General features: G+C 35.0%; 1 protein-coding gene across 14 annotated transcripts in view; it reads right to left on the bottom strand.

Moving 5' to 3' along the window:
- NBEA (neurobeachin) overlaps positions 1–23800 on the bottom strand; it is a 455021-nt gene that overhangs the window by 261304 nt on the left and 169917 nt on the right. For 13 of the 14 annotated variants that reach the window (XM_038127945.1, XM_038127964.1, XM_038128041.1 and 10 more), the window contains 4 exons: positions 19587–20025; positions 8187–8341; positions 4328–4454; positions 3552–3679 (listed from right to left, as the gene is read on the bottom strand). In XM_038127945.1, coding sequence (XP_037983873.1) covers positions 3552–3679; positions 4328–4454; positions 8187–8341; positions 19587–20025 — 849 coding nt within the window. The remainder of the gene's footprint in view (positions 1–3551; positions 3680–4327; positions 4455–8186; positions 8342–19586; positions 20026–23800) is intronic. The other variant, XM_038127973.1, reaches the window with a different exon arrangement.

Below are 23800 nucleotides of genomic sequence, written 5' to 3'. Positions count from 1 at the left end.
CACAGTGATGTCACACTTGAGGTCTTGGGGAGCTTTTAGAGTAGTGTCATTTAGCACCCAAGTTCCATCTGTGGTTTCCAAAGGAATGTTTTGGGCAATTTTTCAATTGTTTCAAGAAGCCTCCTGTCAAACACGATACAAAGCTAGTCCATCACCACCTCTACTGAATATTTTCATAGAGCCATGTGGTGAGTTAATGAGCAGAAACAGATCCTGCTCCTATCAGCGCAAAAACATTCTCTCTGTCATCTGACTTTAATTGTGCCTGTATCAGAAACGTATCAAATGTACAACAAGGAATTAATCAGGGATCCTTTGGAGAAGGGCTACCTGGCTGACCTTCTACTCAGCTAATGATACAGCAAAGTAAAAGCATCAGTGAAGTTTCTTTGGTACCTCCCTCAAGAGAAGGGAAAGCATTCCATGTGACTGTGTTTCAATCGTGGACCTGTTCTTACAGTTCCAGACACTCCAAGAATAGCTGTAGTGGAAATACTTTTAGCCATCTGTGCTTGACAAAAAGAGGATATAACTTTTCTTTCAGCTACAGATCAGATTACACTTGCCTGTAACATTTTCACCTAAAAGCTAGAATGTTGTCATGCACTTTACATGGAGGGAATTTGCAGACCATATGGAAACTAGTTAGCGAAAACATATCTGTGCAAGTGTTAAATGGAACTCCACAATGAGCTCTGCTAAGCTCAAATACGTGGCCTACACATATTGCATGTTTGTTTCCAATTAGATTCTGTACGGACAATTTTAACCTTTGCAACTTCTGCTCTCAGAGGCAGTGGAAGAACCTCAGCTGATGAACCACGGCAGTGTTGGGCTGGTTCCGGTATACTCTGTTTGAAGCTATTTGTATTCAAATGCAAAAAAGGTCCCTTTTAACCCATCACTGACAGTATTTTCTACTCATAAAATATTCTGAGAAGTTGATGAAACATTTGAAATTCAGTGGAGTGTAAGATACCTTTGAAGAAAGAATTGGTTTTAGAAATAGGAGCAAGTAACTATTTCAGTAATTAGTAATTTAGTAATTTTAGTAGAGCAAATAGATGAGGAATTCCACTAATAAATATATTGTGCAATGTCAGATTATTACCTGATGGGTTTCCTCTGTTACCAGTCACATTTGGGAATTTACCAGAACAAGAGAAATTAAAAATTTCAAGTATAAGTGGCCTAATTTTTTGGTCTAGACAGACAAGACCATTGCAGCCTGTGTATTTCAACTCCAATCAAAAGTTAAGAAGGCACTAAGACATTAAGCATAATTTACTCAGACAATAGATCAACCAGTCTCCCATGGAACCGAATGATGATGAAGTCTGATACAAAAGGATATGACTTCAAGATTTTTCACCAACGGATTGGGGCAGCCGAACTACTACACAATAACACCTGAATAACACCACTAAATCCCTCTTTTTTTGAGCCATTACCTGGACAGCACTTTCAAATACTTCAAGACTACCACTGGCTTTTAGTAAGGAATGACAGAAAACTTCTCAAAAGAAATCAGGTATCAGAATAAGAGAGAATTTGGAATTCTCTTTCAAGGCATCTTTATGAGGCAAGAAATTTAGTTTAGTTGAAAAATAGGGTCTCATGGAGGCAATGAAGAGAGAAAAGATCAGAAGTACACAATGACTATTAAAACAACTCTGAATCCTCTCTTTAGAAGAAAAAAGCCCAAGTATTTTAGAGGTGGGAAAGAAAAATTCAAGTCTTGCAGTGTAAAAATCTATGGCGTGCTTGAATTTTTTTTACTTCCCAGATTTCTATTTCAATATCTTGGGAAGAAAGGACTGGTTTTTAGAAATTGGGAATGAGACAGTGATTGAAGGGAAGGTGAGACATACATTAAAGAAAAATGATGAAGAGGACATTGCTTGTTTTAGAACTCAGTATTTGGTTTGTGAACAATGTTTTCTGATTCTGAATTGAGTGGCTAAGTCATAGAGAGGGAGAAAACTAGGGGCAAAATATGGAATGACACTCCAGGCAGTTATCAGAAAAATACTAGAAGCCAATAATAATCCAACAAAACGTTTCTCTCTGGATAAATAGTGAGATTAAATATTGCTGTATAGTTGTGAGATTCCTGTGACCTCTAGCACTTCAGTCTTTGTCATGTCCTGGGAACTGTTATAGCCTTGATCATGCTAAGGATCTGACAAAAATACAAAAGCAGAACGACATCAATGAAGAGTTTTTTTTAATCAGTAAAAGAACTCAGGAGAACCAAGACAATTTTAGTCATAGTTTATAAAACCTACAGTGCAAATAATCAATTGCCAATTGGAAAAGGATAATACTGCTACAAATTTTGCAACCAGCTTCACTGACATAAGAGAGTTAAGAATGTAGCCCATAAATTACCTTACAGTCATCTCAATGTGAATCTCAGACCATTAATTTAGGCATCATTAAGTGAGAAGTGCAACTTAATCACAAGCTATAAAATTAACAATGAAAAATACCTGAAGCTTCTGAGTATTTTAAGCTACTACTATACCATTCCTTGATATTATTCAACAATAAGGTTATTAAACAATAAGAGGATGAAAGAAGAAAAGGTTGTAGAAAATGTTAGTTACAAGATGTAAATATTTCTAGTAACAAGAGCCAACACTGTCAAATGTAATCATGGAATTACCATGGGAAAAACTGTACACTAATATAATAGAAGGGGGTTTAGAATTTGAGCACAAAGCTGTTTTCTTTCTGTGCAGATCTTTCCATACTATAAGCCTTGTCAGAATGAGACTTTTTCCTCTCAATTAACAGCAATGTGTGTCAGAACAATCCTGAAAGGAAAAAGTTTACTTGACTGAATGTATTCCTCTGAATACATGACCTGTGCATGCTCATGCAAATTCCTCCTTCACTATTTTAGCTGCTTTAGTACTGATTCATTACTTTCTTCACGAGCTTGCCATATCTGCATGCTCTGCATAACTTCTGCATTACTTCCTTCTTCGTTTATGAGGCAAATTTTCTAACTATGAAGTAGTAAAGACAGCACATAAACCCCATAAAAATCCTTGAAAGTGGTCAAGGATACTTTTCTTTAAAATTTATCAGTTTTTGTTCCCCCTCTAGGCACAGCTCTTTATGTGCCTTTGTGAATTGACCTGCCTGAGGAAAAAACAGCCCTACTAAATACAGATAAGGGCATCAATACTGTTGGAGCATGGTCTTCTTTGTACTTTCTTCTGTGGGAGTAGTTTACACTTTTTAATTGCATTTTCACTACTTTCTCAAAGTCAGGCTGCAGCACTGAATTATTCTGAGGAGAGAAAGGCGAACTATGGAGATTATTTTGTGACAGGATATATCATTACACAGCATCTCAGGGCATAAAAGCTATCACTTTTAATTTTAAATGAAATTAAATGCAAAGAACTGAAGTCACAATGTATTAACAACTGATTAATTAATTTGTCAAAAATAGTTATATGAAGTCTAGTGAAAATAAATAATTGTTCATATCAAATGAATAGTAGCTAAATTAATATAATCTCATAACAGAACAGTACCTTCAATCAACAGTTCTTGTCCATGGCTACCCAATAATGTTCGAGATAGGAAAGGGGCAAAATCAACAAAAATTTCTCGCAGGAGAGGAGCCACCTTTTCCAAAGCTCTTTCAAGCTTTGCAGTGATACTGTGAAAAAAACCAGAGACCACGATTGTAAGAAAATTTCACAACAGAAGCTAAATTATGTCAAATCACACCTGCTTTTAAAAGTTTCTGTAAGCTCCTTTAGAAAAGAGGATGATCATAATTTGATCAAACTTTACAGGTTTTAAATGGCTTTAAGTAAATGGAAATGTCATGTCAGAGTCAGCAGTGTGTCAGCTTCATAAATTCCACAGTATTTGCAGAGTACTCCAGAAAAAGTAAAATTCTTATTCTCCTTTTCAAATACAAGTCTGGTTTTGCCCTCTCCACTTTCATTTGTTCAGGAGGGGTTGAGCGTCTCCTTCCACTGCCTAGTGCTCCATTAACAAACTTCTTACTTTCCAATATGTACTATCATTATTGAATAAAGAAAATAAACCAACTAACTGAAAAAATACTTTAATGAAGTTTTAGTGTCTGGCATAATTTGAAAAAGTTAGACCCTTCAGTTGAAAAACTCAGACTTTCCAGTGAAGTGCTATTTTAGCATATGCATCCTTGGTACTCAAAAAGTATATACACTGTAGCATAATGTGCATAACTAAAGTAATGCACATTAAAGGAGTTATTTTTTTAGAGAAATTTGGGAAGAGACATTAAAATTAATATTAAAAGATAGAACTTGTGTACCTCATGTTTTCAGCTGAATCCTCTGGCATTGGAGCAACAGTTTGGACAGCTGGCAGATTTTTGCTGGTAGCACCATTCACAAAGCTGGATGACGAAGAGGAAGAAGAAGATCCTGAGTCTACTGCACCTGTCCCCCAAAAAACACAAACCTTAATTCAGCCTTATGAAACAAAACTTTAAACATAGTCCTTGTATTATTAATCTAAGTATGGAAATAATATTATTTATTCTAAAATAGTGAAAACCTTTCCAAGTGGTTATCAAAAAATCAATACCTTAACTTTACTGGTATAAAAATAATAAGCTTGAAATCTATTGAAAATCAGGCAAAATAAATCCTTACCTCATTTCCACTATTCCCAAACTATATTCCCAAGTTGAAAATAATTTTAAATCATACTGTAAAGCAAGATCTTTCCAAGATAAAGGTGTAGTTAATATGAGCTTGAGTGGATAATAACATTTTAAGCATTTCTTAAAATATAGTATTTATGCACTTTTAGCTGCCCAGTTGGAACTCCAGGCAGAAACTAAAATAGAAATTAAAAAATGACAGGGAAGACAGAAAATGTACATCCCTTCAGTAAGAAATGGGGGAAATTGGTGTCTCAGGAGTATTTAGACTCTAATTACATTTTTTCTGTTTCTTTCCTTGTGTCAAGGGGGATTGTAAGATCTCAAAAGTAAGGAGGGCAGTGGGGGTATCATTTCAATGGGTTGTGAACAGCTGCCCAGGAAAAAAAGATGCACACAGAGCATACATTTATACTTTAAGTGATCTGGGTCAGAGCTAAGGGCTAAACTTAGACTCTGAATGCCAATCTATCATGTTTGCTGAAACAGTGCTGTGAGCTCAGCCTCCCTGAAGCAAAGCAGCAAAGGCTCAGAGAGGCCATGAACAGTGAGAGAGCTGTGATAAATGCTGTTCCTGTTCTGCACAGTCTTTCTGTAACACACCACTGCAAGAGGGGCAGCTACAAACAGTCTTGGACTTGGAGTTCAAACTCTGAGGGACTGCAGTGCCACCAAAGAGGCTGCCAAGCAACAAAATTAATCCTAGTCAGCAATGAAGAACCCCAGTCTAGAGATCAATGACATTATCCTGGCCATTTTTAAAAATTATACTTGTTAACTCCTTCTTTCTGGTCAGTTTTAGCAGTAGAAACATCACTGTCCTTTGCATTACACAGGTATATATAATTTTCAGCTTCCTGCATAGATCTACAATGCATTTATGGTTCCTTTACTGCTTAAGCAGCCAGCCAGCAGTGAAGTAGAGGTTAAATGCTGGTAAGTGTGAGAAATACTCTGGCAGCAGGAACAAATTTTTTTTTTCTTTAATTTGACTTCAGCTACTTTTTATTGGTAAAAGAATGTAAAGATTGGAATTTGGACTAGATAATTTAAGAACATTTAAATTCAAAACACTATCAAAATGCAAGCAGAATTTACTGGGCTTGCTGACACTAAAGTAGCTGGTGAGGTTCAGGATTTTGATGAGGAACTGATTTAGGAGGTTTTTTTAGTAATGGGATTGGGAGATGGACTGTGGTTTATGCTATGCGATCTGACTTGGATTAAATACAAATTCAAAATGTACCCAAACACACTGAGAAACACAAAAGTATAAGGCAGGCTTTCTCTCCAAACCTAGGAATCACAGCACCTTAACTGAGAAGGTATCTTAAGAAAGATTAAGCCTTCACATATATATCTATATCTATATATATATATATATATATATCTGTGTGTGCATTTGTGGACTTATTCACCTATTTTATTAGTATATTCATATTTTTATTGTTTATTCCCTTTTCTTTCTAAAACAAAATTTTTTCATGAAGCTTGTTTAAAAATGCAGTTGCTAAGTTGTTCAACCAGCTAGGCTTCCAGAAGATCAAACAGACCTAGAACTATTGGATTAACATGGATATGAGTTACAGAAATCTAGTCTAAGGAACTATAAAGCCAGTTTCTTACATAAAAAGATGAAGGAGGAAAACGTATTTCCCCAAAGATGCATTCACAGCACTAAAGGACTTTAGTAACATACATCTCATTAAGTCATGACACGACATTGGCTGTGACAGTGATGGCAGATGGAATGTAAACACCAACTATAACTCATGAATAACTGAAGAAAAACAACTTTCACATAAGTCCAGCACAGAATATACTTTATAGATTGTGCTACCCATGACATAGATATAACTATTTCTATATGTATTTCTAGACTACCTGTGACATACTGTAAAAACAACTGTAAATAGGTTTGGGGGGACATCTAGTGTTTCTAAGAAATTGCATTCTGTTTCCTTTCTATCACAGTAAAATTTTAAAAAATGGTGCGGTTCAATTAAATTCTATACACTACTTTAAAATAATTAATAACATAGTTATTTCATAGATTAAAAGTATATAAAGCAGAAAGCTTTTAGATATGTCTCAAAAACTGACATACATGAGTCACTGTTTTGACTATCATAGGTGTAGCTTAATTAAAATTGGCAAAATGAGCATTTTAATTGAATATTTATTTGAATATTTTCAATGGGATACTACTTTTTTACACTGTCATTAATATGTTTAGCATTTCTAAAACGTTAATATCAAACAAATCTTAAAAAATTCAAATCTTCATATAATGCTTTACTACAGAATTCAGTACATATATAGTTCTAATTAAACCGCACACTTGCTGAAATTCCACTAAATCAGTTCTTTTTGTTTAATCAAGCTAATCCATAGATTAGGATCAAAACAATTTCATAAATAATAAAAAAAAAGAAACAGCAAGATCTGTCAAAAAAGGAGCCTTTAACCACAGTGAATGTACCATGGCTTCTGCAATACTGCCCTCTACTAAGAACAGTATTAGGGAAATGACTGATTTCAAACTGCAATTACTTACAAACAAGGGCTACTACTTCCTGCCAAAATAGTTCAGAAATCAAAGTTCTATTACCAGGTATTAAATGTAATCTGCAAAAGGAAATAAAAAAAATTGTCCTCATATTACTCCATAAAGCAGAAGGATGCCAAAAGCATCCCCCTGTTTGCTGCAACCCCAGAGAGATTTCCACATTCTCAACCCTTGACTGAAGTTGTGATATCCTTGAAGAGAGCTCTTCTCTCAAGTGCTTTTGCTTTTTTTAGAAAGAAAAAAGACTATAGCCCGACACTTCAAAGGAGTTTAAGTTAAATATCCATTGCTCTCAGTAAGGATTCCCTTCTCAATAGAAATCAATCTCCACTGTCAACAGGCTCCTTCATGACAGAGAGTCCCATTACTAGTATTAAAAAAAAAATTAAAAGAAGGCCTAGTCCTCCTTCTATAGGTCACAAGAAACAACTACTGATAAGGCGTGAATTCAGTTAAATTAAGTAATTTCTTACTAAAAAACCTTCCAAAAAGAGCATAATTTTTACTGACAAATAGTAATTGTACAAAATACTCCCCCTCTAAAATCTACAGTATGTTTATTAAGTAGCTACTTGCCTCTACTTTCTTTGATACCTAAGGAGGGATTCATTGGCATGTATCACATAAACATCCTCTACTGCAGAGCACTAGAAAAGTTAGCTCATTTCAATTCTAAACAACACTTATAAAACAATATAGAGGCTATTTATGAACTTATTTAGGGTTGTGTAAGTCCACTGTGCACTATCAAAGATTACAAATACAGACCAAGAAAAAAACACTGTCTCTAATAAAGGCCAATGTTTAACCTTTCCAGGTTTTATTTTGGAACTACAACAACAGCAACATGAAGATGATTAAAAAACAAAACACCACAAAAGGTAGATAACAAAACAAAGACAAAATGAGGGTCACAAGAATATTTAAGGACAATACCTGTTGTATTAATCATACTTTTTGGTGTAGCTCCTGTTGCAGCAAATATATTAGGTGTACTACCCGGTGGCAGCCCGCTCCCAGCTGTGGCAGCTCCAACGGTGGTGACAGCCAGACTACCTGGAGGGGGTTTCTTCACTGGTACAACCACACTCCTGTGGAAAAACAAACAACAGATTACTAAACTTGCACAAGGGAGCCAGGAAGAGTTTTTGATTGTGATGGGTTTAGGCTGTTGTATGATGCAGTTGCTGAGAAATACATAATATTGTAAATTTTCTTAACCTTCCTGAAATAGGGTAAAACTCTGTTAACAGGCCCTAAAACCATACTCCTATACTTATTCTGGAGCTTCATGTGACTGCAAAGAACCTAATTTATTTTCCAACACCCACAAAACGGAAAGACTCTACCACCTCAACATGTTGAGAACACTGCCATCAACAGTATAACACTGCAATGTGCTCTAGATTTGCAAAGATAATGTTAGCTGTCAGAAATTATGCCAGCAGACTAGAAGTCTATATGCATGCAGTCATAAAGACTGTGAATTTGTTGATCCTAATGAAGTTACCTAAGATGACAAATTTTTTGCCTTTCAGTTGCACTTTTGAATACAGTAGGTTATCCCTCAGTACCATGAACATAACAGTCTTTCACAGAGACGACTAAGAAACAATTTTAAATTCAGCCTTCTTTCATCCTAATCTAAATCAATAGCACATGATGTACATTGAACAGCAAAAATGCAACACAATAAATACTTGCTTTCACAGTATTGATATTGCTGAGGTTTAAAAAGCAGTCTTGAGAATTTGAAGCTTTTAAGAAGAGAACAGGGCTTTCATACAGAAAATCCAACATAATATCAAATGTAAGCAAGCAACATTGCACTTAAACAAACACTTTTTAACCTAATTTCAAATCACAATTAGGGGTTTTCTAAGTGTGAAGACCAAACGACTTGCTCTTTGGAGACAATATTTTTTTCAACACTGGAAAGCTCTTATAGTGGAAGAAATTATATTTACATTTTTCTTTTTAATATTTCCATAAAACCCCTTTCTCCTTAAATGTCAGTTTCAGTGGCAAACCTGAGTGAAAAACAAACCTGAAACAAATAATATTTGTACAATATCAAACAATGTATTTTCATCATTGTGTACATTTCTGTTTAAGCAGATACTCTTCTTTAAAATTAATCATTGTGAAAAAAAGAGCGAGTAAAGGCAATTATTTAGGGTGATGACACCACATTTTGCTCAAGAAATTCTTTCAGTAACTGCTTTGTTACACTTTTGGGTAAATGTGATGGCATATAATGAATCATAGGGTGTGGCACAATGTTTTAGGGTAATGTACTTTTTTCCTATATGTCTAAAACCTCCATCTCCCTGGATTTTAAAGACTGGTGGTGACAGTTTACAAAACAATCCATAAGCATTTTTTTCCTTGCTCTTTTTAGAGGGCTGGCAGTTGGAAGTCTCTGCATTCTGAACAACAGCTTACCCCTGCCATGAAGCACATACTGTTAGAGAGGTAAGTCTAGGCATGTCAATGGGTTTTTGTCTCTGTCCATTTACATTAGGAGGAGATGAGTTTGAACAGTGCAATAGCTATTGATTAAGATAAGTGACCCTAAAATAATTGATTTTGTCTGTAGTTAATAATCTTACAATCACTGCTCATATTAAGTGTTTACATAGCAGCAGCTACAGCTGAACAAAGTGGGTCTACAGGGGTTAGATTAATCTGCTCCATAAAACCATGAAATTTCCTAAAGTTAGCCCAAGTCTGCATGCAAAGATCTCTATTTCAATTAATGCCTCAATCAAATATTTGAATTTGGGTTATAATACTGAATAAGCAAAGTCCTTGTAGTGTCATAAAAACATGAGAAGAAATTAGGGCTTGTTTCTTAAGTGGGAGTGTTTCCCAACTATATTAATTTCAAAAGGAAACTACTGTCATTACCCTCTACCTTTGTAGAGAATTGCAATAGAAAGGGTGAATGAAGAATGAATGGGAGTATTTTTATGTTGGAGCACAAGAAGGAAAGACCCAGGAGGAAAAGGTGTCTTAGACTGGCCTATTCTAATGGCGCATGGATTATCAGGTCACCAAGACCACAGGCTAACATGCAGCTTCACAAGATGACCTTGCAGACAGAAACTGTGAAGAGTGATAACTCTAAGAGTTTGGGAAGGACAGAGAGGCTGTTGGCAGGTCCATAAAGAAAAAAAAAGCATATGCAAACCCTGGAAAGAGTGGCCAACATATGAAGAACACAGGAGATGTGAGGAAGACTTGACAGCTGTCATCCCACACTCTCCATGACATTGCAGCAGATCCTGGACCTCTTATCCAGATGTAAGCTGAAAGGATCCCTGACTGCTGAACAGGCTCCTTAGACACACACTCATTCCAGGGTTTCCAAAGGTAACACAGTGTGAGTGAAAGACATGTATTTTGTTTCAAGAAAAACAACTTCCCCCTCATATAAAGTCTGGTATTAGTATCTGCTAAATTGGCAATACAATCTCTGCAGAAGTATTTCCTCTTTTCCTGCTATTTTTCTAAAGATGAAGCTAAATTCAAGGTCTTCCCCCTCATATATGAACAGTTCAGTGGTCTTTCAGAGTGTCCAAAAGATTGCCTAACTTTCCACAGCAAAGATCACACATGTCAGCTTTACTTCCCAGATGTAATAGGATCAGTTTGATTTGGAAGGGACCCCTAATGAGTCTTGTTGAGACCTGAAATAAGCCCCTGTAGCAAGAAGAACAATCCTTCCCCATATTCCACAGATATAAAGCTCTACACATAGCTGGCATTGTTTTGTATGTCTAAATCACCACATTAGGATAGGTCATGTCCTATTAAATAACAAATTATCATGAAATATCAATAGAAACCTCTCTACCATAAGAATAGGGAAAATCAGTGAGATGACATCATCCCAGCTGAAAGAAAATCCAGCTTTCTGACATGCCATACATGGTGACCTTGTCAAAATGTCTCATTCTTACTGATAAAACAAAATACAGTGAGTGAATATAGAGTGACATTTAGATGAAGCAGACAGAAAAACTGTATGAACAACACAACAGAGTAGTCATAAATGTGCAAAACAATAAGAGGGACAGCAGATCAAGAAAGGTGAAAGAGAATGACTGCCCTTCAAGTAAATACACTCTTCTTTTAACCAATCTAACCACTCCAACAGCACGTACAATGAAAACAGGCAAATAAAGAAATCAGACTTATGAAAGAAGTATTATACTTGAGCAAAATAAGATTTGAGGAATGAATTTACTGTGATGCTTTTCATGTATCTGTCAGGCATTCAGGTTTTTCTTTCATGAAGGAACAGAAATTTGCAGACTAGAAGAAAAGGTTATATACACTTCCATATTTCATTTTAGGCCTTGCTTTGTAAAACATATTTCAGACTCCCTAAATATTCCAAACTGGCGCACAGTTGTCTGAATCACATCATCATGGTCTCAAATGATTCCCAATGATGTAGTCAGCAAAGACTTAGTAGTGATTGTCTGTAGTAACTGATTTTATTTCTGTGTTCCTTGGGTGTTTTTCAATACTAAATATACCTGTGGCTCCAAATCACTGTTCCTTTACTCTGAGTGTCCTTTATCAATTTTAAACCTGAGCCTGAAGTCATCATAATTCATATCATGCTTAAGACGAGTGTTGTTGATTCAACCCACATACTACTTATGCATTGCTGGTTCATTAAATAACCTCGGCAAATATCTACAGGATTCTTCTGGGGTTTAGAAATTTGCATGAAATAACTCGATAGAAAATAATACCATTAATGCATTGAAATGCAAAAAGAGAAAATGGAAATTAAAAAAAACCCACCACTTTCTCAAATTGACTTTACTTAAATATTTCGCTACTGAGTGCTGGTGACACACAAATTATGCAGCTCTATATTTTCTCTTTCTCTGCAATTCACATTCTGTATCTCTTCCCCATTTTAAAATGTAAAGGCTTTCCAACTTAATCACTGTGGTCAACATAAAGGTCAGAGATAAGCCTTCAATACTGGATGTCTTGAGCTACCTATCTGAGCAGCAGCAATTAAATTAGAATCACTTTACTCTCCTGTGGGATATGTGAAGCCTCTTAAGGCTGAATTAATATTCTTGCTCCTCCTCTCCTCCCCCACAGCAGCAGAAAGCATGAGGATTTTTCAAGTATTCTTCAAAAGGCAGCACAGACTTCAGGCAAGTTTTTCACAGAATTGCTCTGTGTCAAACAGCAACTTCAGAGGTTTCAGAAGAAATCACATTAGAAAGTGGGTGGCAATTTGTCTGCTATATTACCCGCTACCTTGTTCCTACAGCTAGATTAACTTAATCTCTGAAAAGAAAGCTTAATATTCCTTCTCCAGAAGTTATTTATATTGGCCATATCTCTGTACATATTTAGTCCTCTATGAAACATTTATAATGCTGTTTACCCATTCTTTCCGATTTCACCCCCAGACTCTGATCTGAGCCTGCAACGTTACTAACACATTCTGAATCCTACTTTAAACAACCACCTATTAGGCTGACTGCATTAAGATAAGATACATCTGATACCAAGGAGGAAGGCTTTAACTCAGAGTAAAGACGAATGGAGAAAAAAAGGGTATTAAAAAATTGTGAGGTATACACATGAGTTGTGGAAGAGATATGGAAGGTTAACAAAAGGATGTAATTGTTGGGACTTATGCAAATGAAATATTAGTGCTGAGTATCCACGTATTATGGATTCTTTCCATCACTTGATTTCACACATGCACCAAAACCTCCGAATCTCAATACATGAAATGATCCTAATCTACTAAACAAAAATTGCTTGTTTCTAACTAGAAGAAAGCAAATAATCTCAGGTGTGGCTTTAGGATAATGCCATGAAGATCATTCATCCTCAATCTTGGATCAAGCAGAGGAGTAAGTATTTATTCACAAAGAAATTCTGTCCTTTGCATCCAGGATAAATTACTTGAAGCATCTAAAATGATCTAAAATACTGACAAGAAAAAAGGAAAACATTGAAAGATGAAAAAGCTGATTATCAGGAAAGATTAATGGTCTTGGCTAAACAGAGAAATGGGAAATACTAGAAGTTTAATAAGTCAGGAACATCATCAAATACAGAAAAAGAAACAATCAATATGAGGTATAAATGAGTATGGGGGAGGAACTTAATTCTGTGTATATGCTGAATAAAGGAAAAAAAAAAAAAGAAAGGCTAAAATGCTACAGTCAGTCCTGTAAAAGAAGGCAGATAGGGATAAACAGCAAGACAAAAAGGCAGTTCAATTTTCATCTATATAGCCAGTGAATTATAGAAGAGAGGGATATGCTGGTTTCTCCTCTTCAACTTCAGGCCAGATATACCTACAGTTGCATGTACATGAATATGAAAAGGCTCACATTACACAGGTGATAAGGAGCTACCTGTGTATAGATTGCTAAATGATAGCTATGGGGAATATGATTACAACTTGATTAAAAAAATTGAGGGTTAATACACACAATTTTGGTTGACTAATACCTATTAATAAAATTAGGATAATTTTTTTTTCTAAACGAACAGCTGATGTGGCAATGAGATTTCCCTTTCTGTTTTATTATATTTACTAAATGAGTGACTAAGGCACTCTTCTAGGAATACAGACAACGCAACTTCAGTCCCCTTCTCTAACAGGATCCGAAATCATACCTCATTCTCTGGAGTGTATTTTTTCTGCTACCTTAGAAAAATATATTCTAGAGAAACTGTCAAGTATTTTCTTTGGACCAGTCTCCATTGCACAAAGATAATGAAAATTACCTTGAGTGAACTGGAACCAGCTGAGTCCTTTAATTCCCACACTACTGATTAGTTTTTCATTTTACAGATTGGCTTTTCATTCATATGTTCACACACTATTGTGACACTCAAAGTAATGGGGAATCCAGTCCCTAAGAACAGACAGCACCTGTACCTGTCCCTTCTTGATTCATGGGAAAGTTGCTTTATTTTTCTTCAATTATTTGCAATTAACTTTAAAAATTAACCATTTTTGCTGGGAGAAGAATAAAAGGTATTTATCCATGACAAATTTTTAATAAGATTTCAAGAAAATAAAATCTATTTTTCAGCAATCATTATTTGGAGAATCTAATGACTCTAACAGGAATATGGCCTCCTATGTAAATGACTAAGTAGACCACTGCATACTCATGATCTCCCATAGGTGGCAAATCATACAACAGATAGAAAGTGAACCTCTCTATTTAAACCTTCAGTGCATCCTCCTTCCCACTCCTTGTCTTTATTAAAAGAAAAAAAAGAAAAGGAAAAAAAGAAAAAAAAACCACCCCAGCACTGTATTCTAGCAAAATACATCAATTCTCTGAGTAATCCTTCTAAATATAGCATATCTACATAAAATTAATCATATTTTTGAAGACCACTTGTCTCTGTATTAATGAGAAGGACATGTATGAGACCTGATGGGATCTCACAAATTGTCCACCTTTTCTAGCACCTTTAAAACAGGCCCCAAGATCCTTCTGTCAGGGGAAAAAAGAAAACAAACTGCAAAAATCAAAACTAAAGTACTTCAAAGATGTGTTCTCCAAAATATTCTCAAATATGTTACTAAAGATTTCACCAAGTATGTAAACTAAGAAAACCCATAATTTTCCCATTTGTGAAATTATAATGTATTAAAAGGGAATCACATCTTTAATAGCAGCAAAAAGACGTGATATTTTAATTTCTAGGAACTCAATATTTTCTGCTTAGAAAGCATTCTTCCCATTGAAATAATTTGAAGAACAGAAAATATATGTAAATTATCTCAGTTTGAAAAAATAGTAAATGAGACACAAAGCCACAAGCACTCTCAATTTCAATAATAGCACCCATCTAAGAAATTTCTACTAGAAAAAAGTAGAGAGTGAAGCGTAAGCTTCAAAATGCAATACTGAGTAGAATCACAAACAAATTCAAAAAACATAATAATCTAGGTTGCATCTAGTGGGACCAATGCAAATTGACCAAAAAAAAAAAAAGAAACAAGAAATCCCCAAACCCTAAAAATCAATAAGAGGGACTGAATATTTCAGACAGAAGATGAGAAGGCAAAAAGGAATTATTGGTGAGTTATGCTCCATTAGTCACAAATCTAGGTGAAATCACCCTTTGTGTTTGCTTCTAAAAATGTCAACCTGGATGCCATTTTCAAGAAATTCAGTCTGACATTAAAAGACATGTCATAACTTTGAGGATCAAGGCTCTTGTGTCCCAGAAATCTGTTTATATAGCTCATAATGTAATTACAGCTACCTTAAGACAGATGAGGCAGAAGGCAGCAATATATTGAAAACTAATTGAAAAATGCAGTTGTCCAGAAGCACTTGTGGGGAAGAGGTCTCTGAAAAGCTGCTCAAAGCTTCAGAGTTTGAAGTGAAATTTTTGATGTTGTCACTCTCAATCTATTGAGGAGCTGACAGACAATCAAACCCGTCTGGCTGCCTGGCAGCTCATTTTGCTGGCAGGTGGCAAACAATTAGACACACCAATTTGTGCCTCCTGATGACATTAAAGCATGAAACTAAGTTGTATGCAGGGCCTAGTGATTTGTGTGAAAGCATTTCAAAAATAATACTCTTTGCCGTGGCAACTCATTTCAGACTGCCACCTCCCATTACGGCTTTGAGTGGTGAAGACGACAGACTTGAGTTACGTGCGGCGCAAGGCCGCTTCTGTTCAATCCGTCATCAGCGCCCCCCGAGACCTCAATCCCCTCCTTTCATCAATATCACCTCATCATTTACATTTGATAGCACTTGAACTGCTGCATATATTAGCTACACACAGCTCCCATTTGATAAAACATGCTGGGCACTTTTTTTTGCTTTTATGTTTCATTTACGACTGCACAAATTCCACGGGAGAATACGCGGTAGCCTCATAAAAAATGACTCTTGCAGACACATTATCAATGTACAATTAAAAGAACATACAAGCAAAACACATCATATTAAGTGCTAAAGTATAGTTCTCAATTTCATTTCTATTTATAGGAGTTTACTTTACATGGTGTTTACCTTCATCCATGATCATAATTAAAGAAAATTACCTCAACTATTCTTTGGCTAGGCACTCAGACATTCAAATGCAAAACAAACAAGCAAACAAAAATATAGCCTCAAAAAGACTAGGAATATCTCCAGATTAATGTGAAAAATACATTTTTCTAACCTAGATTTGGTTATAAATATGGAATCACTGTGCTTGTTTTATAAAACCTGAAACAAATAGAACCTGACAAAACAATAGACTCCGTTACTCATGGTTCTCCCCAGGGACAGTAAAGATGACCAACAGCCACACTTCTCAGTGAAGTACCAAAAGCTGCATAAACTACAGCAACACAAGATCCTACAGAAATATGGTTTACAGACATAGTTTTAGCTTTAGAAAAAACCCCAAACAGTATATCTTATTTAACTGTTATTTTATATTAGTAAACACGATTTTATTTAAATAAGCAATATGGAAAGACAATCGTGCTGTAGTTTCTTTTCAGTTTTTCAGTAGTTATTGGAATACTACAGGAAATAAAATGTTCAGAAATCACCACTAGGAAAAATTCATGCTGCTTTGTCAATTAATACTTAAATTTGTTTAGTTATTATTTCAATATACTATTCAAAGTTTTTTTCCTCCTAACCCTTGTTTCATTCCCTATGAAAAATTATAGGATCAGGATCTGAATCTTCTCCACTTTCATAATTTGGAAATGTGACAACATCACCATCCATATTTGCCTCCAAAGATTGTCACAGTGGTCAAGAAAGTACTCTGACAATATGAAAAATCTACACAGAGGAATACTAGCTTGAACAGTGGGCATCATTCAATAATGCAGCCATGGAGTGGAACTAGTCAGTTGAGGTCTTAGTTGATGGGCTAAAAACATCTGCATTTTTATCAAGATGGCCACAGTTCAAAAACATTTGTTTAGTTGGATAAAAGAATGTAACATTTTCCAATCTGCTGGACTTGCCTGAATGTGTCATTTTTCCCTTCATAGTTGTTAGTTATACTAAAAATCATCATCTACCTCACTCACCAAAAGCAGAGAGCAGGGTCATTTATTTAAGACAAAAATGAAATAACCCACCAAAAATGATGTAAAAGTGAATTCTTTTGCCTAAACTTCACCCATTACCACTTCTATTTTTTTCCTCTGAAGAAGTGGATGACTCCAAAGGCTGAATGTAAAACGTATGCTACCAAGATACAAACATGGTGGTGCCATTTTTACAGGAAATCATCAAATTTGGTTGGCAGGGTAACAGGTCAGGGAAAAAACAAACCAATAAACTCATTAGCTACTAAACTTATTAAGTTTGAAATATCTATCAAAACTTATAAGCTCTAGACATGAGGCACCTCTTAAATAATTCCATAATTCTATATTATCTACTATACTAATGATGTTCAAAGGTACAAGCAGTCACATTGTTGCAAGAAAAATTAAATGGAGGTGCTCACATTAAATAAAGGTTATGGCCAACTGACTGCAGGCCCTTGGAGTTTTTAATGCTTTCTTATAGAGCTATAATTTAAAAATGCACAGTAAAATTCATGTCTTCAATCACCTTGATGCCAAGTTCCCTCTAACAATGACAAAGACATCTCATGAGATGATATGCTCCTTTTTAATTTAAGTGACTGGCATTTTGTGAATCAACCACTGCTCTCTGAATGAAATACTTTTCTTATTAACAGGCAGATTAGATAAAGTATCCTTTTTGCTGTTTACAGTTAAGATGCAATTATTTCTACATGTAGCATGATGTTTTATACTGCTTAATGTACAAGCATGCATTCTGGAATATGGTGGTTCCTCACAGAGGAAAATGAAAAATTCTTAACTGTATAGGAAGAAAAAAAGTATTTTTCACTTCCTACTGAAAGCAATCTAAAATAAAAATATGCAGATTGATGAACTAAAAAATAACATCTTAATGAAAAAGCTCTTAAATGAGCTTTCTCTAGAAAAGTCTTAAGACCTAAAATAATTTTTAAGACCTAAAATGTTAGGAAGGGATATATTCATTGCTTCTAAAGAATATTTCATTTTTCTTATCTTGATAAAATCATCTTTCTTACAACAGACCCTATCTGATTGTTAATCCAATTATTTCAGAAAAGCAGTATTTATATATAGAGAGACAAGAAGACATCAGTTTTTTTAATGGACCTCATAATGGAAAAGTACTTCACTTTTATTCTAAAATTCTGACATATCTTCTTGCACTTTATTATTTATGTTATGTTGAAAACACTGAATATTATTTTTCTTAAGACTTAATGAAGATATTTATTATATTTTTGCAGGTTTTCTGTAAATACAGATTTTTTTTTCTCAAAAATCACAATATAACTATTTTCTGCCTTTTTAAAAAAAAATTTCCTATATTTTTTTACTTGCCTGAACTTTACCTGTACCTGCCCAGTAAACTAATATACTTTTAAGTTTTCAAGACATGTCTTAAATTGTCTTTAAGCCTTGATTCATTTTTTAACATTTAAAAAATATTTTAATGAAGAAACTGAAAGGACGTAAAACATAACCACATCAACACTCACAAGACTTAGGTCTAAACTCACAATGGATGGGACTACACTTCTGGAAGGATGCTGAGAATTCCACAACAGCACAACCTCTATGTTCAGGATGACTGAGAGGGACTGGATGTTTAAAGGCAAGTATATTCATTAGAAACTAGGAAGATACAGCCCAAGAAAAAAAAACAACAACAAAGGACTCTTTGTGGAAATGTCTGTGAATTTAGTCTTAAGCACTAACTTCTGAGCTTTAACAGCTTCTGTTATTTAAAGACCTAAAAGGAAACTGGTTTCCACCATGACCAAGCAAACAATTTGCCATGGTCAAAGCATTTCAGTACCAGAAAACAGTTCAATGACGGATCTAATCAAGATTTAAGCCTTTGAAAGAATATTCTACTGAATTTCTGCACAATCTGTTCTGTATCAGCAGATATTGCCCCTGCTCCTTCTCACAAAATTAGCGTCTTAAAGAAAAAAAGATTTTCTTGCACATATAAATGCCTTTGCAACAAGCTTTTTTACAAAGTACTTCATAGAGTTTTATTCATTGCTAACAGAGAAGAACAAGGTGAATTATTTTTGTCTATACTATGTGGTCTGTTGGTAATGCAGAAAGAGAGACATAGTGCTGTTGTTTTTAACATATATTATGTCAACCAATGGTAGAATACCCTTCTGGAAGAAATAAAAGCCCTTCAAACTTCTGAATTACATCAATATAAAATAATGAGTCCAACCATATACCTGTCAAATGAGTGAAACTGCATGGGAAGAATAGCCTGAGCTTCTCTCTTCAGTGCAGGGTCTGGGTAAGGGATTGGATCTGGGCCACATTCTGCAATTTCAACAGGGGCTGCCACAAGACTTTTCAGTATTTCTTTGACATTGATTCCTTTACTTTGGCTGATACTGGATATTGATGATGCAGGTTTCAGAATCTCACTGGGGCTTTCTGTTAAGCTCTCCTGAGATTTCTTCACTTCTGAAGACAAAGTAGACAACAGCTCACTCATAGCATCAGGACCTGTGCTGGTCTCCAAGTCTGTCCCATTCAAAATATTTGGCATCTGTTCATCTCCAATTCCTGAATCTGTATGAGGAATAGAACTTTCCAGCTGAATATCTTCAACCGGCGTTGGTGTTTCTTTATCTTTGATATTTTCTGGAAACACAGTTGGTGTCTCTGCAGCGAAATAGAGATTATGAACAAAATTTAGTTTGATATTTTCCCATAAAATAGGATCATAAGGTTTTATATGACAGAAACATGTTAAAAAGGCCACAAATAATGGTATTTAAAACCTTAAAAACTCATTCTACATACAAAATATTTTACCTCCAGCAGCTGTTTGGCATATAGACAGACTTGGAAGAGGGAGCCCCAAATTGCATTATACAAACTCAGTGACATTTAGAAACTACAGGCCACTACTTACACAGTAATCAAACAGCAAAATACTGCCAGAAAAAATAACATTAAAATTATAAGCTATCAACTGCAGAACTGTATGATCCTTGAGCCTACTGGAAGGGAAAATTGCAATCACTTATGCTTTTGGATTACTGTAAAATTTACTTTTTTATTGCTGTCATCAAATACTAAGTTTGTATTCAAAAGAAAACTGTTAGACCATTTTTTTGCTTTGTGTTTTGTTTAAAATGTGTATTACACACATTTCTACACACATATCATTGCACTGGATACAGATTAGTTTACACATGAAGGAAAAAACACAAGTGTTATTATTGATTTTTTTAGATACCTCTTCTTTTCCCACAAAAGGTAAAATTATGTAATTCAGGAACAATTAATGAACAAAATAAATACAGCTTCATAGAGATAGACAAGTGAAGTCTGTTGAGTTTGGAACATTTCCAGATTGAAAAGGATTCTACAACATCTTGTAACCGAGAAGACCATTTATTACTTCAGTGAAACAGACACAAAATCTTTATTAAAAAAGAATAATTTGCTATGCTTAGACAAAAGTCAGCTAGAGTTGTGATCAACTTATATCCTAACTTTGGTTAGAGAAAAACGAATTGGGCTATTTTTATTGACAAAATGCTTTCCTAGTTTATTTCAAAACTACATTATTTTCATTAGATTACTTGTCTTGATTACAAAATTTAGCTGTCCTATGTATAAAATCGGAACACTTTTTTCATGGCTCTGATACAGTGGTTTAGATATCATGGGAAACATTTTATGACATATTTGAATGAAGCTCTGTTACCAAAAAAGTGTGCTTCAGAAATGCAACTTAATAACAACCTCATATCTCACTATCGGTTTTTCGTTATGGACAGGTAAAAAATACCAATTTTGCATATGGGCATAAGTGTGGGTACATACATGTACACATAAAAAAAATCTGTAAGAGATTATTTATGTGTTTGAACAAATGGTCATGTAAACCTCTTCACATGTACAAGTAATAAGAAAGAAGAGGCTTTTAAAAAGATGAAGCAGAATCACTCATTATAAAGGAGCATTGTTTCTTCTTTTAACAGCCATAAATACTGAAGCCACTTCCTTCTTTTTTCTCTTAAGTGCCTTAAACACATCTTATCAAATAGATATGAGCTCTTCTTTGTGAAGCAGGAAGTAGAAACTGGATTTATGAGCTGCATCAAATGCATTTAGCATCTGCCAGGTCAGGAAGCAAAAAGATCCGTATCTACTTAGTACTGCCTATATTTGGCACAGAAAGACATCTGATCCACAGAATGATGCTAATGAATTTTCTGCTTGTCTCTTTAAACTCCATCCATACAAAGATAACACTTCTCAACTGAAGGGAAGATTAGTACTGGACAGCCAGTAAAGCAGGTTGTTGCCCATGAAATGTATGGTGAATAAAATGGCATAAGGCTGCATTATGATGCAAATGAAAAGAGGGCACTGAAAAGAGATGATGGTCCACTACATGGTGAAGTTAGGTTACACCCAACCTCAATTTCCATTAAGGTCAACAATGCTGAACAGAAAACCTGACAGAAATACAGTCGTGGAAAGTTAGCCACCTTGAGTAAATCACAAGAAAGATTTTTAACACATTAAAATATGTTGTAATGAACTGACTCCAAGCCAATTTTGAAATAAATATACATGGTATTACTGGTCTAGTAGTAGGCACTTTTGCCAAACAGATGACTGGAGAGAGTAACACATCACTGAAGAAAACCATACAAGGTTTCTCTTTTTAAGAGATAGGAAAAAAATTATCTGGACAACTGCAAACCTTCAACAGAAAGCAAGATTTCAAGATTTATTTTGGAGTAAAGAATAGTAATGGAATCCAATGAGACAAATTTTAAAAATGTCTTTTTAAATGATCTTTTTAATACTTATTGTTCAGAGAAAGTAAGGGTCAATATAGTAAATTCAGTAAAGCTGGGGTTGTCACAACAGATTGTAATTTAGTCATGAGACCCTGAAAATAATTAGAATGTGGGAAAAGAAATTGGCTAAGAAGGAGCCATCAGTTACTTTCAGAAGAAAATAAAAGCCTATCACACTGATAAAAACTACCATGGGAGCTGTTTAAATTTTGAATACAGATTTCAGGTAGAAACATTGTGGCTAAATTTGCTGATGACAAAGTTATGAGGTACAACTGATGGTTATAGAAGCACCATTATAAGAAGGCATTATGGCAGAACTGCAAATTACATTTAATAGTGAAAAGCTTTGTATCTAGCGAAGATCAAAGACCTTCCCATTATAACTGGAATTCATCTTTGGTAAATGACTGAAGAGAAGGATTTGGATACTTCAATTAGTGGGTAACTATTTAGTTGCCAATACAATAATCTCACAGAAAAGGCAAATGTGGCTCCAAACTTTTTTGAATGTTTTGCAACAGCTAAGCATTAACAGCATTAGAGGAGGCTCTGGAAGAATTCATTATTACCGCAGGTCTTCTGGGCAGTCTGGACTTGGTGAAGGGAAGGAGAGGTCTTGACTCCATTTTAGAAAGCTGGTTTATTATATCATGATATATATTACATTAAAAAGACCACCCTATAACTATACTACAAAGAACAGAGAGAAAAGAATCATCAGAAGGCGAGACAGGAATAGAAAAGAATGAATAACAAAGTTCTGTGACTCCTAGAGAATCCGAGAGCTGCTGCCTCCTCGATTGGCCACCAAGTAGAAACATCCCACATTGACCAATCGAGAAAGCACCTGCTGCATTCCACAGTAGCAGATAACAAATTGTTTACACTTGAAGCTGAGGCCTTCTCAGCTTCTCAGGAGAAGAAAATCCTAGCAAAGGGATTTTCACAAAATATCACAACCACAATTCATTATGGAATATTGTGTATGCCTTCATATTTGAGAAACGTGGAAGTGCCACTATGGAGATACACAGCGATCCATGTTGCAGAAAAGAGTTTGGGGACATAGTCTGGCCAAACTAATACTGAGAAGTTATACAACAGCTATCACAAGCTGTATATGAAAATTAAAAAACAAAAAAAAACCCCCAAAAACAAACAAACAAACAAAAACAACAACAACAACAACAAAAAAAAAGAGATTGCAGGGCTGGTATGAGAAAACCAGTGCAAACTCACCATGAATAAATTTTAATTTGGAAAGTGACAGTCATCAATATATAATTAAGGTTATGTAGAAGATTTCCAATCAACATAGCAAGTTAAAAAAAACAGAACTAATCTTGAGATGCTATAAATAGGACTGTACTTAATTAATCAGCAGGTGACTTGCAAACCTTTGTTCCCAAATGAAAATAAAATGCTGGGAGGCCTGCGTCATTTGATGCTAAAAATGGAAGTAAAATTATATTTGTGGACATAAAATTTCAGTATGACATACTATTGAAAGGACTACTTTTAACAACACTAATTGAAAGGATTTAGGGCTAAAATACCAAAGGAAGTTATCTAAATTCAGGCGATTGTATGGATACTTGATTTACACAAAA

Source organism: Motacilla alba, chromosome 1 (genome assembly GCF_015832195.1).
Source record: "Motacilla alba alba isolate MOTALB_02 chromosome 1, Motacilla_alba_V1.0_pri, whole genome shotgun sequence".
NCBI classification, from domain to species: domain Eukaryota; kingdom Metazoa; phylum Chordata; class Aves; order Passeriformes; family Motacillidae; genus Motacilla; species Motacilla alba.
Note: the sequence above shows the minus strand (reverse complement) of the source record. Positions and strands in the feature narration are given on the sequence as shown.